This window comes from Lactuca virosa, chromosome 9 (assembly GCF_052849685.1).
Source record: "Lactuca virosa cultivar CGN04683 chromosome 9, Lactuca_virosa_CGN04683_v6, whole genome shotgun sequence".
Lineage (NCBI taxonomy): Eukaryota > Viridiplantae > Streptophyta > Magnoliopsida > Asterales > Asteraceae > Lactuca > Lactuca virosa.
In genome coordinates this window covers 204,569,285-204,587,419 of record NC_136434.1, presented here as the reverse complement: position 1 = coordinate 204,587,419, position 18,135 = coordinate 204,569,285, and the positions used below count along the sequence as shown (strand labels likewise).

At 33.0% G+C, this 18,135-nt stretch overlaps 1 protein-coding gene across 22 annotated transcripts; it reads right to left on the bottom strand.

Moving 5' to 3' along the window:
- Positions 1–3,547: 3,547 nt before the first annotated feature.
- Positions 3,548–10,537, bottom strand: LOC145136446 (beta-glucosidase 18-like). Of its 22 annotated transcripts, none has more exons than XM_079070579.1 (21): positions 10,295–10,537; positions 10,155–10,221; positions 9,992–10,050; positions 9,749–9,899; positions 9,569–9,662; positions 9,244–9,496; positions 8,275–8,390; positions 7,952–8,204; positions 7,758–7,860; positions 7,572–7,680; positions 6,824–7,031; positions 6,639–6,746; positions 6,494–6,535; positions 6,288–6,372; positions 6,177–6,218; positions 6,016–6,046; positions 5,739–5,934; positions 5,365–5,655; positions 5,121–5,300; positions 4,976–5,039; positions 4,088–4,803 (listed from the first exon to the last, which is right to left on the bottom strand). In XM_079070579.1, exons 1-14 carry the CDS (start codon positions 10,478–10,480, stop codon positions 6,322–6,324), a joined length of 1,800 nt encoding a protein of 599 aa, XP_078926705.1. In that variant the 5' UTR covers positions 10,481–10,537; the 3' UTR covers positions 4,088–4,803; positions 4,976–5,039; positions 5,121–5,300; positions 5,365–5,655; positions 5,739–5,934; positions 6,016–6,046; positions 6,177–6,218; positions 6,288–6,321. The 22 variants fall into 22 exon arrangements, with proteins under 22 accessions (XP_078926692.1, XP_078926705.1, XP_078926703.1 ...); XM_079070577.1 differs by having other exon boundaries at positions 6,313–6,372; XM_079070578.1 differs by having other exon boundaries at positions 5,739–5,864; positions 6,313–6,372.
- Between the last annotated feature and the right edge of the window lie 7,598 nt (positions 10,538–18,135).

The following is an 18,135-nucleotide window of genomic DNA, read 5'->3' as shown; positions in this document are numbered from 1 at the left end:
GTCAAAATTAAAGAAGCAAGAACAAATGAAAAAATCGCATCCATTCATCACAATATTCTTTCAAGAATAAAAATGTTGATCCATTCTTAGTTTAAGTTGTCATTCTTCAACTTTTTTTTCTCTTATGAAATTAAACGCTTTTTAGTTCCAATTCACAATTATTAATTTGATGTTTTTTCTTCAATTTTTTGATTGCGAGATCGACAAGTTCACGAGGTGAAAGATCAACAATGTCAAAATTAAAGAAGCAAGAACAAATGAAAAAATCGCATCCATTCATCACAATATTCTTTCAAGAATAAAAATGTTGATCCATTCTTAAAGAATAATGCCCTATTCTAGAAGAATATCGGTCTATTCTGTTGATCCATTCTTTATCTCCATGTATTCTGAAAGAATATATTTCAATAATATTTTTTTTCTCAAAAAATGTAGGTGGTTTATATTCTAAAGAATATATCATTTTTTTTTTTCATTTTGATTATATGATTCTTATAATGACGTAAGTATGAGCTTATCATTTATATATTAGTTAAAATGTTTACCGATTCTGAAAGAATGTAACATATTAGATTATATTCACTTATTCTTAAAGAATTATATGCATAAGGGATTATAATTATGAAATTGGAATTATACAAAAAAAAAATTAAAAAACCAATGAAATACTAAAATCCATATGAATCAATAAATTAAAATTAAAAAAATAGCAAAAATCTGGGAAATTCTCAAATTCTTAAAGAATAAATTAATAATATTCTAAAAGAATTCAATGAATGCGAATTAAAAAAAAGGAAAATTCTGGAATTAATATATACGAACATTTAAAAAATGAATTAGTTTTTAAAAACCATGTTTTTTAAATTAAAAGAATTAATTATCCCTTAAAATTCAGAATTTTCTATAATTAAATGTACTTTAAATTAGGGCTGTAAACGAACCGAACAAACATGAACATCATGTTCGTTCGTTTAAGTTAGCCGAACAAATGAACGAACACGAACGAATAAACAAACGAGTTTCTTGTTCATGCTCGTTCGTTTGACAAATTACATTGTTCATGTTCGTTCGTTTATGTTCGTGAACAAGTTAAATGAATGAACATAAATGAACAAAGATAAAAAAAAAAAAAAACATAACTGAACATATAATATAGTAATGTAATCAAACACAATTAAACATATATGAACATAAAATAAACTTATATAAACGAATATAAACAAACGTAAATGAACAACATAAATGAACGTAAACGAACAACATAAACGAACGTTTACGAACATAATTGAACGAACGAGACCATTTTTCATGTTCGTTCGTTAACTAAACGAACAAGAATTTATGTTCGTGTTCGTTCATTTATTAAATAAACGAACTTCCCACTGAACGGTTCATAAACAGTTCGCTGAACGTTCAGTTCATTTACAACCCTACCGACTTAAATACCATTTACAATGATTTTAGTGTTATTATACTATACATGCTCTCATATTTTAACAGCATGCACCCTAAATCACTTCCATTCATAATTTTCATCCAAGGATCCAAAATCGTTCCTATAACCACACAATATTTGTTGTCCACAATATAACCAAGCCCTCTCTCTCTCTCTCTATATATATATATATATATATATATATATATATATATATATATATATATATATATATATATATATATATATATATATATATATATATATATATATATATATAAGCTCTGCTACGGGAGTGGATCAGGGTCAAAACCCGCTTCATTGTTAAGTCTAATCATGTGGCTCTCTTGTTGCAACCTCGAAACCTTTAACAATAAAAGTAACGATGACGGTTACAAAACAAGATTAAAGAAGAATATTATTTGATTTTGATGATTTTTTATTATATTTAGTTTTTATTTATAGAAATTAAAATTCATTATCTAATATGCACACAAAGTATTGTTAGTACTATCTAGTATCAACTAATTTGATTCTATTCATATATCATTTACGGTCTATCAAACAAAGATGACAAAAACTGACACTACACGTTAACCCAACACAAATTCGATATGAAGTAATTGGATTTAGGTATGGGATTCCAACTCGTGTAAACAACACAATCGAAAGTTTGAATGGGTTAGGCTTGGGTAAAGATTTTAACTCGAAAATGACTCATTTGTTTAAATACAATATTTTTAATTGTTTAGATAAATTGTATATACCCAAAACCAAAACCAAATATACAAGAGAAAACTTTTGGTTGAGTCGCTTTGTGATGTGAAAACGACTTAGCCTAGGTTAAGACTTTATTTTCAAGTTTTTCTTTCTCTCCCATACTCCACACTCCTATTCGGCCATTCCGTCCTCAATCCTCGTGACCTTTACCTCTCAATGTCCAACTCTTTCCACTTTGTCCTATAAATTTACTATGATTTCATCATTTCGTCATTCCATCTCCCTACTCCTATTCTTTTTAGTTTTTTTTTTCACCTACCTAACGCATTCTCTTTCAATATGTAAGATGTTTCAACCTGAATGCATTTACAAGATCTAAACTCTAACCCTGACATAAATCTGACAAAAAAATAAACAAGTTGACATGACACAACACAATAATTAAACGATTCAGGTTAGGATCACACACTCTCAATCCATTTAATGTTCCAACTCAACACAAACCCGACATGACACATTTGTCTAACCAAATATAACTATGTAATAGTAATGATCCCATTTAAATTCCTTTTTTCTTTTACAATAATACATCAAGCAAGTGATAAGAAGGTTACAATTAGTTTTAAGTACATTTTTTATACTTATTGCTTAGTCATTGGACAATGCACCAATAATACATTGTTGGAATAGTTACATACAAGTTTCTCAAATTATTTTTATGTATTTGCTTTTGATACAATCATGACATCTTTTTGAACTGATATTTTGTATCTTGATGCTTCCATATCGATAAGGTCACTATTGTTTGTTAAGAAATTTTTATACCATCTTGTAGAAAGTTTTGGTATTCGTGTTAGCGTTTGACGATCCACATAATACAACCCAAACCTCAAATTGTAACCTTGCATCCATTCAAAACTATCCATTAATGACCATAAGAAATATCCACGTACGTCAGCTCCCCTTCTATCATTCAAAACAAAAAAATGGGCTTATTTTAAGAACGTTACACTTAGAATTTATACATGAAATGGCTACATTCAAAATATATGAACATACAAAGTCCAAGTACCAAAATGAAACCGATTTTTTTTGTTATGTTTGGCGTTTTTATATGTAGAAACCTAAAAACCAAACTGAAATAGCCAAAATGGTATCATGTTATGTATATGTTTAATTGGATTAAGTATGTTAAATATTAAAATCACTACAATTCATTTACGGTTAGTTTTGAAAATTAAAATAATAAAAAATGTTTTTTGTTGTATGTTATTATTTTTTAAATAAATTACTTGTTTTTGTTAAAGAAAAAAAATTAGCAACATGGTTCAAGAATTAAAAAATAAATAAATAAATAAAACTAACAAATAGGAGAAAGAAACAGGGTTTCAGTTTTCCAAAATCAAAAACTGGAATTTTTGGTTTGATTTGGGTTATATCCAAAAATTGTACCAAACAATGTTGACCCATATATAACCTTGTAAAAATCAGCCTAGACGTTGAACTAGACGCTAGTTCCCAATTGACCACCCAACTAGCTAAGACCTATAAACTTCTAAGATATTTGTCCAAAATATAATAATAACTAGGAAAAGGCCCGTGCGCGTTGCACGGGTCATTCTTCTTAGAAAAAAATAAAGGGCATTACTGTTAATTTAGACCGAACAGTTATGTTGCTATAAAAGCTTTTTGAAATGAATCTACAAAGCTCTTTTTTATGCCGAAGAACATAAGAGCATCATTTAAGCATTACACAGATCTCTAAGCCGAAGAAAAAGGCCTCCAAACTTTTTTAATCTAAATAGGCTCAAAATATAGATAATCATAGGCTTGTACTTGCAATTTTTTATCAGAAACAAGGGTCGACCTTCATAGGCAACACATACACGGGGATACCCTCGTTTTCTCGACCAAGCATCAAAATCTGTATGATTCAAGCCACAATACAATAATGTTTCATTCTTATCAAATTTTACAAAAACGTTTTAAGGACGTTTCATTTTTGTCAACTTTTACAAAAATGTTTTAAAGTACAATACCTTAATAAGAAACAACTCATGCAATAGAAAGTCAATTACCATATAACAACATTTCATACCCGGATCATCTTCTCGTCACAACCCAATAACATGTTAAGATAGTGGTGGTTTTGGTTCGATATTAAATAATCATAATAAACATTTATTTATTGCAGGAGATAGTGTTTCGATGTGCTTCCACTGGTTGAACTTGTAATAATCAGATAATTACTTGTTTCACTGTTTCACAAAGTTTGATTATAAACAAAGAAAAAATAAAATAACCAAAAAAAATATTTTCATATATTGTTGGAGTATTAATATTAAAATTTATTTTCTATCAATTATAAATATAATATGATTATTAATGCTAAAATGATGGGTGAAAATTTATCATTTGTGTTGTAGCTTGTGTGAAATTTATCATCCAAAATTGGTTATTTGAATGCTAAATAATTGTATAATTACAATCTGATTATATAATAACATTTTGGTTTTTGTATATATTGAAGAAAAATATTACCTGAACGTAACACGACTACCCCTCTGCCCCCAGTAAGCATGCTAACTATCTCCACTGTTCCCCGGAAGCATGCAAGCATACCATCAGCTTGTTCCACTTGAAGTTGCCTGAGAAGTAACAAAATCCAGAAGAAGAAAGTGTAAAAAAAAAAGGTCATTCTTATTTAACTAAGATTTCGCCATTTGTCCTGTGAAATATATATATAAAATTAAGGCCGAAAGAAATTTTTTTTCATAGTGGAATAACATAAAGATTATGATAGAAGATGAAAGGTGACACCTTTAGATCTACAGGTGTTCCATGAAGTGAATATGAAAATAGCAGACTCAATCTGGTTTTCTATCTAATGAAGTAAAAAGATATAAATTTTATCATAAGCCTGAAGGTTTAAAAGAAATAGTTAACGGGTATTTGTTTAATGTACCGTATTTGGTAGACTGAAGTAATTTTCCGTTTGGAATCCAGAATGGAATCCGTCAATGAATCTTGTATTCCAAAATTACCCTTTATCACTGAAAAAGGCTGGAATACCCAAGATTGCCTCTGGAACCTTCTTTCTATAGCTTTTGGAACCTTTGTGCGACTTGTATCAATATGCCACGTCCTGTTTACCATATATTATTATAATAATATCATATGACATCTGTAGTCATATAATAATTATTTACCTCGAGTAGAACAACAGTGCGACTGTTGGGATCAATTGGCCCAAATGTCCAAGCATCTCGATGATTACTCATTGCAAATCTAATGACAAGCTTTACGCACAGTTAAACTTATCACTTTGGTTTCTTTCTACTTTGGATTTTGTTTTCTTATTTGGACATCATATTATGAATTAACACACTTTATGCAGTGAAGTAGTTAAAGTAAATAACTATTAGAGTTTACCTATTAGGTTCCTCCACTCCTTTAATTATCCCTATCACATTCTGAATGGTTCTTATCACTTGTTTTTCCTGCAACATCAAGGACCAAAAACATTAGAAACGAAAGAACAAACACCCCATCCAAAAAAAATACACAAAAAGAGTAACTTTACCTTCTAAGTGAGGTCTATAATCCCTGAACCTGGTAAAATCCTATAAACTGGAGCATCTTTGTCACCCTGTCACTCCTCATCAACCACCACTCCACCTATACACTCTAACCCTCAACAGTAGGTCACCTTCGCGTCGTACATGTGAAGTTGTTTGCAAATGAAGTTAGGCATCAATGTAACAACCATATAACATGGGCTTTGAAGAAAAATTAATTAATATAAGATTCTTTGCATTAATAAAAAAGTACAAAAATAAGTTTTCATAAAAGCTTCATACAGAGTTTAAATCTCCAGGAAGGTCTTCATTCCTGGATGAATTAGGAAAAGGAAAAAAGCTATAAACAATTCTAACGGCAAGAATTCTAACATACAAATTGTTTGTACATGATGACAAAAAATCAAGCAAAAATGCAAATATATAACATTTTCACTACATACCTTATGCCCTCTGCATAAGTCGTGGAATTTCAGTTTCAAAATCTAGAACCAAAAATTGATAATTGTAAGAATATGTAACCCTCCATAACAAACTTTTACAGAAATCGTTACCTAAATAACAAAAAATGAAACCCACCCAGTAAACCTAGCCACAACTCAATAAGTCAGAATTCCAAAAAAAAGGCTTCTTCCAAAACTAAATCATTAAAAAACAGAAAACAAATTATAGGGCAGATAATGAAAGTCCAAAATTGATGATCGACCTTTGGTAAATCGATAGAGAAGTGTGGAATAGAAGATAGGGAAGAAGCACTTACCGATGGAAGTCGGCTGTCAAGCCCCTTCAAAATCTTTGAAACCTGTGAATGAAACAAATAAAAAAATAGGGAAAAATCTTTGAAACCTTTAAAATCTCAGGGTTCAATCAGCGAGCATAAGTTAATCCGATTAAGTGACACAGACCTGGAATTCGGCGATTGAAGTGGCGGGTGCAAGCAAAGGCGTCAGTGAGGGAAATCGCGATTGAAGTGGGTTTCTTTGAGTCGGTCTTCTTCCGACGCTCGCTTCGATCTGAAAGTGGCAACAAATAAAATCGAGAGGAGGAGAAAGATGACGGAATGATGGATGAAACACAGGGAAACACGTACTGAGGAACTTTGGGATCGATTTTCTGGTCGGTTTTGTGAAGAGGAACTTTGGGATCGATTTTCTGGTCGATTTTGTGAAGACAGTGAATCAACCGTTGTCAGTAGTTGCTTCGCCGGACCAGCAAGGTCGAGAAACGGTGGAGAGAAGGTGCAGTGTATAGAGTGAACAGCGAGATGGGTTAGATCGGAAGAATGGCGGTGAAGGGATCTAGAACAAAAAAAAAAAAGCGGTGGGATTCAAGAAATGTAGGGGTAAATTTGTAAAAGCAGATTGTAGGGACGAAAACTATCAAAGTCCCTAAAGAATGGTGGCGGAAACCTAAAGTCTTAAACTATACTGTTAAAACATCCCATGTGATTATATATATATATATATATATATATATATATATATATATATATATATATATATATATATATATATATATATATATATATATATATATATCACATTATTTTTTATAGTTATCTCACTTTATGTTTTTTTCCATTATTATATTTTATAATTTTGTAACTAAAAATGTGTTTACCATATTCATGATATATCTTTTGTTGAAAAAAAATTTGTTTTAAAAATACGTGTCAAATCTGGTCATCACTAGTCTCCATCTAACTCACTACTCATTAGTCCCTAGTGGACCGACTTTACTAGGGCCTAGCGAGTTTTGTAGATAAAAGAAATGGCCCTTTAAGCATAACAAAGTTCCATTTATGCCCCTCAACTACGGACTCGGTTAAAGAAGCAAACCTTATGGACTTGGCTAATGAAGCAAGGTATTTTGAGTGAAATTCAATTCTTTTCACGTCACTGAGAATCTCATTAATTCGTTCCTCATGCACATTGGGTGAAGAATATCCTGCCAAAAAATACAAATTTATGAACACGTCAAATAACATATTTGTAATATATTCAAACAAAAAATGCAACCCTTACCATTTTCAGTAATAAACATGGGTTTATTATTGTACCGAATCTTCATATGGTTAACAATCTCCTCCATGCCTCTAGGAACAACAAATATCCCTTCTACACCGGTCTATTTGTGCAACAAAGTAGACACCATAATTATTAACTAAAAGGAAGAAATAGGGTTGCATAAAATTAAGCCAAAAATCGTGTTATCCTACAGGTTCACCAATCAACATGCCATCACGCTCTCCAACAATGTCCACAAAACCCCGGATTGCACGATTTGCAAATGGAGTGCAACTAGCGTTGATACAATCCTTAGCATATATAGTGGAGTAATGGTTGATGCCAATAAAATCAATACTATTCTTCATAAACTTCTTTTCCTCAAGGGAGAAACTTGGTAATATACTTCCAAGGTATTTGTGCATTTCTTCGGGGTAGTCTCCATATATTGAAGGATCAAGTGTCCTGTTTAACCATTTGAAGTTGAATCATGTTTTTTGTTTTTTTGTCACCAATGTACTTTTAAGAACATTACCAGCCAACATTGAAAGCAAACACCCTTTTGGCGGCTTCATGATCGAGCTCACTGTCCGTTAGTGGTTTGTACATGTAACAGTGCACAACGAGACCTATCAATCCACCTTGTTTAGGCTGCAATAAAAATCCAAGAGGTGAAGTTGACAATTAAGGTCAAACGAACAAATGTCATTTCCTTAAAGATCCACATGAATGTTGGATAACTTCATGCAATCATTTAAACATTAAAGGAGAATTACACGATTGCCATTACATTATCATCATTTTACCTAACAAAGTATGGAGTAGGATCAAATGAGAACACTAAAAAGGTTGAGAACGCGAGAACAAAGTATATTCATTTGTGTTTCCATGTATTCATTTGTGGAGGAATGATAAATTTTTACGCATTTAATTTCAATTGAAGAGAAAAAACATATTCATGTTGATTGTGCGTAAAATTTTATCATTTCTCCACAAATGAATACATGGAATCACAAATGAATATACTTGTTCTTGCGTTCTCAACCTTTTAGGTGTTCTCATTTGATTATTTCCAAAGTATTATGTTTTTTTCCAATAAAAGAGAATGATATAAAACAAATTGTCCATTCCGGTGTATATTAACCTACAAAAACCAGTAACCGTATTAGATTTGATTACATGGAAAGATTTTAAATGGGTGGCCATTTTAAATGGGGACCCTTTTAAATATGTTGCAAGGCAAATAAATGTCCCTGTAAAGGTGTTGAAGTGTCAGAAAAATGTCCATCGGTTTAGCACATACTTTATCAAGATATTTCTTATGTCACATTCACATTATATGTAAGCTCATTAAAGATTGTCATATAAGCAAATTAAACTTGGTAACCACTTTTTGTAATTCAATAATGGCCGAAATGATTAAAAAAACAACTTTTTAGGTAAAACATTGATAATGTAATGATTTTTATGTAATTTCACAAAGTCTTAAAATTAGTTCGATTACCTTGAAAGTTTCATGATATAGCTTGGCTACCTTTCCATGAGCCAACAACATATTATGCATAGCAATAAGAGGTTCCACATCAGAATTTACAACATTGCAATTTCCAAAAGGCTTTGAACAACGAGAAGGTGGAAATAACCCAAATTCATAAGACAATTCTATGAACACGTTAGGTTCATTAATCGTGATCCAATACTTCACTCGATCTCCAAAAAACTTGAAACAAATTTCTGCCAAATGTACAAAGTCTTTCCTGACACCATAATGCATCCAATAAGCAAAATGAAAATTTGTGTAAAGATGAAAATGACATTTTTAGTCATACTGCATTTCGGGGTTTAGCCAAGACCCGGACCCATATATCTCTTCAAGTTCATGTGGATAATCGTTATGGAAAAGTGTCACAAATGGCTCGATTCCTGTATGATTTTAATCAAGTTTTAATCTTTTTACAACTAACATCACAAGTCATTGATGAAATTTGGAACTCATGCATATATAGCACCTTTGAGAATCAGGTTGTCTATAATCTTGTTGTAGAACATGATTCCTGCAGGATTAACTTCACCAAATCTTCCTCTTGGAAGAATTCTAGCCCATGAAATCGAAAATTTGTATGCTTTTAGACCAAGGGAATGCACCATCTCTATGTCTTTCTGTATTCAAAAAATTCAAACAAAAAAAGTTGGAAGTATAGAAACTGTTTTTTGTTTTTGATACGAAAAGTCAATTGAAGCTGGAAATATACCATGAACAGATGATAATGATCATCTGCAATATCTCCATTCTCTGAATTTTCTCCACATCCTAATAAAAACGAGGATGGATAATCAATAATGGATTCATCACTACAAATTCAAAAATGAGTTCATCATATAAACAATATAAATCAGGGATTCTATGGTATTAACCTATGGAATGACAATATACATCCCAGTTGCTTAAGGACTTAGCATCTTCGAGATAAGCTCCTTCAACCTAAAAAAAATTCATGAATTAAATGTGGGTATGATAATGAGCAAGAAAGGGGTAGAATGAGGAGATTATCGACTTGGTAAGCAGAAGTGGCAACTCCAAAAAGAAACCCGGGTGGGAAATCGGATCTTTTGATGTGGGGTTCTTCTTTTTCTTCGGATATGAATTCTCCATCGCCATTGTTAAAGGCTTCAAAAAGTGGAGCAGAAACAGAAAAGAGAAAGAAGAAGCAGAGAGGAATAGTGGGTGATTTCATTTTCATACCAAAACGAGAGAATCTTTTGACATATTACTATTCAGCCAATAAATCATAGAGAAAGGTTCGCTTGCTTTTTTTTTCTACAAAGATCGGACTAACTAAAGTTTTTCTAAAAGGAAATATACTCATCCAATAAGAACATGCCATATGGAATCCTGAGAATTACATTTATCTATTTTCTTGATAATACTAATATGATAAGTACGTATTATTGAATAAGAAGTTTGATATGCACTTACTGATTGGATTCCATTGTATAAGTTCAGCAAACTTTATTGTCGTTCAATGAATTTGGGAATTGGTTGGATTCCGATTAACATAATATTACATAGACCCTAGTCTTGCTTGTTCATTCCAACAACACAATTTCACAACTGTTTGAAGCTTTCTTTGAGTTCATTTGGAGAAGCAACAACTCTTCATTTGAATTTTGAGTTGAAGTAATTTAAGGTTTTGATTTTGTGTTGTAATGAGTTCGAAGGTGTTAGGGCGTGTTCGGCACGGAGCGTTTTGGAGCGTTTGAGAGCTTCTAGATTTTAGCGTTTGACAAAACGCTCCGTTTAAAACAAAAAGCCTTGTTTGGTACTACAAGCTTCTAGCGTTTAGTTTAATCAAAACGCTCCAAATCCAAATGCTACTTCATGTAGCGTTTAACAAAACGCTACAAGCTACAACCTACCCGCTACATGCTACAAGTTATCCGCTACCAGCTAGTTTTGCCGAACACGCCCTTAGTTGATTTTGTGTTGTGATTAGAGAATGTATTTCCAAAAAAAAATTAATTAATCAATTTACAAAATTGGTAATTATTTTTATAATTCGTCAAAGTATATCGATTTATTATGTCAAAAATGAAATAACACTCGGTTTTTTTAGGGAAAATGACCTTTTAAGGTAATAAAGTCTTCAACAAGTATTCATTTGGTCACTTTTTTTTTGTATTCCATTTACCATTTAACTCGTTGTTGTCGTCTTAATATACCATTATAACCGGCTAACAGAAGTTTAGCCGGTCAAAATTAATTTTCCGTTAAGCCTATGAATTTTCCGGCCAAACATAAAATTTTCGATGAACACTATGAATTTTCTGGGCAATTTGAACAAACACACATATACACAAATCTAAAATCTAGATTTTTTTGTGGTGTGCTTCTTAAAATCGATTTCAAAACCAAGGGTTGAAGAACTCACAAGAATCTAGATTCAAACCCAAAACTTGAAAATCAAAATCCCTAAAATCTAGGGTTCATTTATTTCTGGAACTCACGACTCAAGAACCGAAGAAATGAAGATCTTAATTTCTTGAAGCTCTTACCCAGAAAATGATTCCAAATGTGTTGTGTTAATCGATTTCAAACCCAAAACCTGAAGCTCTGCATCTATTTTTATTTCTGGAACTCAAACCCAAAGAACTGAAACCTTCGATTTCAAGGGTTGCATTTCTGGGTTTTCAAGAACAATAAGAAACCGTTCGATCTATGTAGCTTTTTGGTGGGTATTCTTGAAGTTCGAAGACTTATAAACACACACACACACACGCATACTCGTCGATTTCTGGGTTTGTTCTTGAAAAACACGAACAAGATGCCATATTTTGCTTGATTTCAGATGAACTAGATGTAAGTGTGTGTTTTCTTGAAATCATTTTTTTGATCTGAAATCGTTGGGATCTTTGAAGATTTGTGTGCAAACCAAAGTGTTTCTGAACATGTGAATATGAAGAACACATAAACATTGCTGAGACAAATCGATTTATTGAACTTGAGAATTTTGATTTATGGGTTTTGTTGGACACGATGAAGATGAACACCTCTCAGATCCGACACACACTTTCAATCCTTCGCTTTCTTGACATTCAAACTCACTGATGAGCACACACAATCATTTTTTGTGTGTTCTTGAACATGAACCCAAAAATTAAACATGAACAAAGAACATGAAAACTAAAATCGTTCACAGAAACAAACAAACTAATGGAAGTGAGTGTTCTTGAAATCGTTTGTAGATCGGAAATTGTTGCTAAAAGCATTTGGTCGGAAACTCGTCGGAGAAGACAACCGGAGTGACATACTCGTCAGAAACCTTCAATACCCGGTAATAATGATATATTTTGAACATCTACAACAAGATCAATGGTGTAAAAAAAAAGACCAAATGAATACTTGTAGAAGACTTTATTACCCTAAAAGGTCATTTCCCCCCCCCCCCCCTTTTTTTAATATTAATATCCTCAAAGAAACAAACTTCAATGAAAAAACAGGCTTAATCAAAACCCTTTTTTTTCAAAAATAATCCCTCTTCTCTTTTCCTCTCGCACAAAACCCTTCCCACCATCTTCATCGTCGGAAAACAACGCCCCGCTCCTCTCTCTCTTCGTCACCGGCAACAGCGACACAAAAACCACCCCTGACGCCGTCCCCGTTCGTCCCTATACGGCACAAAATCTATCCCCGATACGCTAATATCCGTACTGAAAAATCCATTCAAGAGAAACGGAGAGAGGTTCCATTTGTTTTTCATCTTTGATTACTTTCTTGTAATTCCCACTTCTCGGTAGTTTCTAAATTTGGAGTCTGATCTCAGATATTCAATCTGTTGGTTCTTACTCATCAACGGCGTAATCAGGTTTCTCGATTTTTCATCTTTCCTACTTCAACTTCTGCTATCTTTTATTTATTATGTTTATTGATTTGTATCCGACAATTGGTTCAGTGTGGATTGTTAATTTTCGATAGTTCAGTTTTTATGTTAATGAAATGGTGAATCTTTGTTGGTGACAAAACGCTCCGTTTAAAACAAAAAGCCTTGTTTGGTACTACAAGCTTCTAGCATTTAGTTTAATCAAAACGCTCCAAATCCAAATGCTAGTTCATGTAGCGTTTAACAAAACGCTACAAGCTACAAGCTACCCGCTACATGCTACAAGCTATCCGCTACCAGCTAGTTTTGCTGAACACGCCCTTAGTTGATTTCGTGTTGTGATTAGAGAATGTATTTCCAAAAAAGAATTAATTAATCAATTTACAAAATTGGTAATTATTTTTATAATTCGTCAAAGTATATCGATTTATTATGTCAAAAATGAAATAACACTCGGTTTTTTAGGGAAAATGACCTTTTAAGGTAATAAAGTCTTCAACAAGTATTCATTTGGTCACTTTTTTTTTGTATTCCATTTACCATTTAACTCGTTGTTGTCGTCTTAATATACCATTATAACCGGCTAACAGAAGTTTAGCCGGTCAAAATTAATTTTCCGTTAAGCCTATGAATTTTCCGGCCAAACATAAAATTTTCGATGAACACTATGAATTTTCTGGGCAATTTGAACAAACACACATATACACAAATCTAAAATCTAGATTTTTTTGTGGTGTGCTTCTTAAAATCGATTTCAAAACCAAGGGTTGAAGAACTCACAAGAATCTAGATTCAAACCCAAAACTTGAAAATCAAAATCCCTAAAATCTAGGGTTCATTTATTTCTGGAACTCACGACTCAAGAACCGAAGAAATGAAGATCTTAATTTCTTGAAGCTCTTACCCAAAAAATGATTCCAAATGTGTTGTGTTAATCGATTTCAAACCCAAAACCTGAAGCTCTGCATCTATTTTTATTTCTGGAACTCAAACCCAAAGAACTGAAACCTTCGATTTCAAGGGTTGCATTTCTGGGTTTTCAAGAACAATAAGAAACCGTTCGATCTATGTAGCTTTTTGGTGGGTATTCTTGAAGTTCGAAGACTTATAAACACACACACACACACGCATACTCGTCGATTTCTGGGTTTGTTCTTGAAAAACACGAACAAGATGCCATATTTTGCTTGATTTCAGATGAACTAGATGTAAGTGTGTGTTTTCTTGAAATCATTTTTTTGATCTGAAATCGTTGGGATCTTTGAAGATTTGTGTGCAAACCAAAGTGTTTCTGAACATGTGAATATGAAGAACACATAAACATTGCTGAGACAAATCGATTTATTGAACTTGAGAATTTTGATTTATGGGTTTTGTTGGACACGATGAAGATGAACACCTCTCAGATCCGACACACACTTTCAATCCTTCGCTTTCTTGACATTCAAACTCACTGATGAGCACACACAATCATTTTTTGTGTGTTCTTGAACATGAACCCAAAAATTAAACATGAACAAAGAACATGAAAACTAAAATCGTTCACAGAAACAAACGAACTAATGGAAGTGAGTGTTCTTGAAATCGTTTGTAGATCGGAAATTGTTGCTAAAAGCATTTGGTCGGAAACTCGTCGGAGAAGACAACCGGAGTGACATACTCGTCAGAAACCTTCAATACCCGGTAATAATGATATATTTTGAACATCTACAACAAGATCAATGGTGTAAAAAAAGACCAAATGAATACTTGTAGAAGACTTTATTACCCTAAAAGGTCATTCCCCCCCCCCTTTTTTTAATATTAATATCCTCAAAGAAACAAACTTCAATGAAAAAACAGGCTTAATCAAAACCCTTTTTTTTCAAAAATAATCCCTCTTCTCTTTTCCTCTCGCACAAAACCCTTCCCACCATCTTCATCGTCGGAAAACAACGCCCCGCTCCTCTCTCTCTTCGTCACCGGCAACGGCGACACAAAAACCACCCCTGACGCCGTCCCCGTTCGTCCCTATACGGCACAAAATCTATCCTCGATACGCTAATATCCGTACTGAAAAATCCATTCAAGAGAAACGGAGAGAGGTTCCATTTGTTTTTCATCTTTGATTACTTTCTTGTAATTCCCACTTCTCGGTAGTTTCTAAATTTGGAGTCTGATCTCAGATATTCAATCTGTTGGTTCTTACTCATCAACGGCGTAATCAGGTTTCTCGATTTTTCATCTTTCCTACTTCAACTTCTGCTATCTTTTATTTATTATGTTTATTGATTTGTATCCGACAATTGGTTCAGTGTGGATTGTTAATTTTCGATAGTTCATTTTTTATGTTAATGAAATGGTGAATCTTTGTTGGTGACAAAACGCTCCGTTTAAAACAAAAAGCCTTGTTTGGTACTACAAGCTTCTAGCGTTTAGTTTAATCAAAACGCTCCAAATCCAAATGCTAGTTCATGTAGCGTTTAACAAAACGCTACAAGCTACAAGCTACCCGCTACATGCTACAAGCTATCCGCTACCAGCTAGTTTTGCTGAACACGCCCTTAGTTGATTTCGTGTTGTGATTAGAGAATGTATTTCCAAAAAAGAATTAATTAATCAATTTACAAAATTGGTAATTATTTTTATAATTCGTCAAAGTATATCGATTTATTATGTCAAAAATGAAATAACACTCAGTTTTTTTTAGGGAAAATGACCTTTTAAGGTAATAAAGTCTTCAACAAGTATTCATTTGGTCACTTTTTTTTTTTTTTGCATTCCATTTACCATTTAACTCGTTGTTGTCGTCTTAATATACCATTATAACCGGCTAACAGAAGTTTAGCCGGTCAAAATTAATTTTCCGTTAAGCCTATGAATTTTCCGGCCAAACATAAAATTTTCGATGAACACTATGAATTTTCTGGGCAATTTGAAGAAACACACATATACACAAATCTAAAATCTAGATTTTTTTGTGGTGTGCTTCTTAAAATCGATTTCAAAACCAAGGGTTGAAGAACTCACAAGAATCTAGATTCAAACCCAAAACTTGAAAATCAAAATCCCTAAAATCTAGGGTTCATTTATTTCTGGAACTCACGACTCAAGAACTGAAGAAATGAAGATCTTAATTTCTTGAAGCTCTTACCCAGAAAATGATTCCAAATGTGTTGTGTTAATCGATTTCAAACCCAAAACCTGAAGCTCTGCATCTATTTTTATTTCTGGAACTCAAACCCAAAGAACTGAAACCTTCGATTTCAAGGGTTGCATTTCTGGGTTTTCAAGAACAATAAGAAACCGTTCGATCTATGTAGCTTTTTGGTGGGTATTCTTGAAGTTCGAAGACTTATAAACACACACACACACACATACTCGTCGATTTCTGGGTTTGTTCTTGAAAAACACGAACAAGATGCCATATTTTGCTTGATTTCAGATGAACTAGATGTAAGTGTGTGTTTTCTTGAAATCATTTTTTTGATCTGAAATCGTTGGGATCTTTGAAGATTTGTGTGCAAACCAAAGTGTTTCTGAACAGGTGAATATGAAGAACACATAAACATTGTTGAGACAAATCGATTTATTGAACTTGAGAATTTTGATTTATGGGTTTTGTTGGACACGATGAAGATGAACACCTCTCAGATCCGACACACACTTTCAATCCTTCGCTTTCTTGACATTCAAACTCACTGATGAGCACACACAATCATTTTTTGTGTGTTCTTGAACATGAACCCAAAAATTAAACATGAACAAAGAACATGAAAACTAAAATCGTTCACAGAAACAAACGAACAAATGGAAGTGAGTGTTCTTGAAATCGTTTGTAGATCGGAAATTGTTGCTAAAAGCATTTGGTCGGAAACTCGTCGGAGAAGACAACCGGAGTGACATACTCGTCAGAAACCTTCAATACCCGGTAATAATGATATCTTTTGAACATCTACAACAATATCAATGGTGTAAAAAAAAAGACCAAATGAATACTTGTAGAAGACTTTATTACCCTAAAAGGTCATTTCCCCCCCCCCCCCCCCCCTTTTTTTTAATATCAATATCCTCAAAGAAACAAACGTTCAATGAAAAAACAGGCTTAATTAAAACCCTTTTTTTTCAAAAATAATCCCTCTTCTCTTTTCCTCTCGCACAAAACCCTTCCCACCATCTTCATCGTCGGAAAACAACGCCCCGCTCCTCTCTCTCTTCGTCACCGGCAACAGCGACACAAAAACCACCCCTGACGCCGTCCCCGTTCGTCCCTATACGGCACAAAATCTATCCCCGATACGCTAATATACGTACTGAAAAATCCATTCAAGAGAAACGGAGAGAGGTTCCATTTGTTTTTCATCTTTGATTACTTTCTTGTAATTCCCACTTCTCGGTAGTTTCTAAATTTGGAGTCTGATCTCAGATATTCAATCTGTTGGTTCTTACTCATCAACGGCGTAATCAGGTTTCTCGATTTTTCATCTTTCCTACTTCAACTTCTGCTATCTTTTATTTATTATGTTTATTGATTTGTATCCGACAATTGGTTCAGTGTGGATTGTTAATTTTCGATAGTTCAGTTTTTATGTTAATGAAATGGTGAATCTTTGTTGGTGACAAAACGCTCCGTTTAAAACAAAAAGCCTTGTTTGGTACTACAAGCTTCTAGCATTTAGTTTAATCAAAACGCTCCAAATCCAAATGCTAGTTCATGTAGCGTTTAACAAAACGCTACAAGCTACAAGCTACCCGCTACATGCTACAAGCTATCCGCTACCAGCTAGTTTTGCTGAACACGCCCTTAGTTGATTTCGTGTTGTGATTAGAGAATGTATTTCCAAAAAAGAATTAATTAATCAATTTACAAAATTGGTAATTATTTTTATAATTCGTCAAAGTATATCGATTTATTATGTCAAAAATGAAATAACACTCGGTTTTTTAGGGAAAATGACCTTTTAAGGTAATAAAGTCTTCAACAAGTATTCATTTGGTCACTTTTTTTTTGTATTCCATTTACCATTTAACTCGTTGTT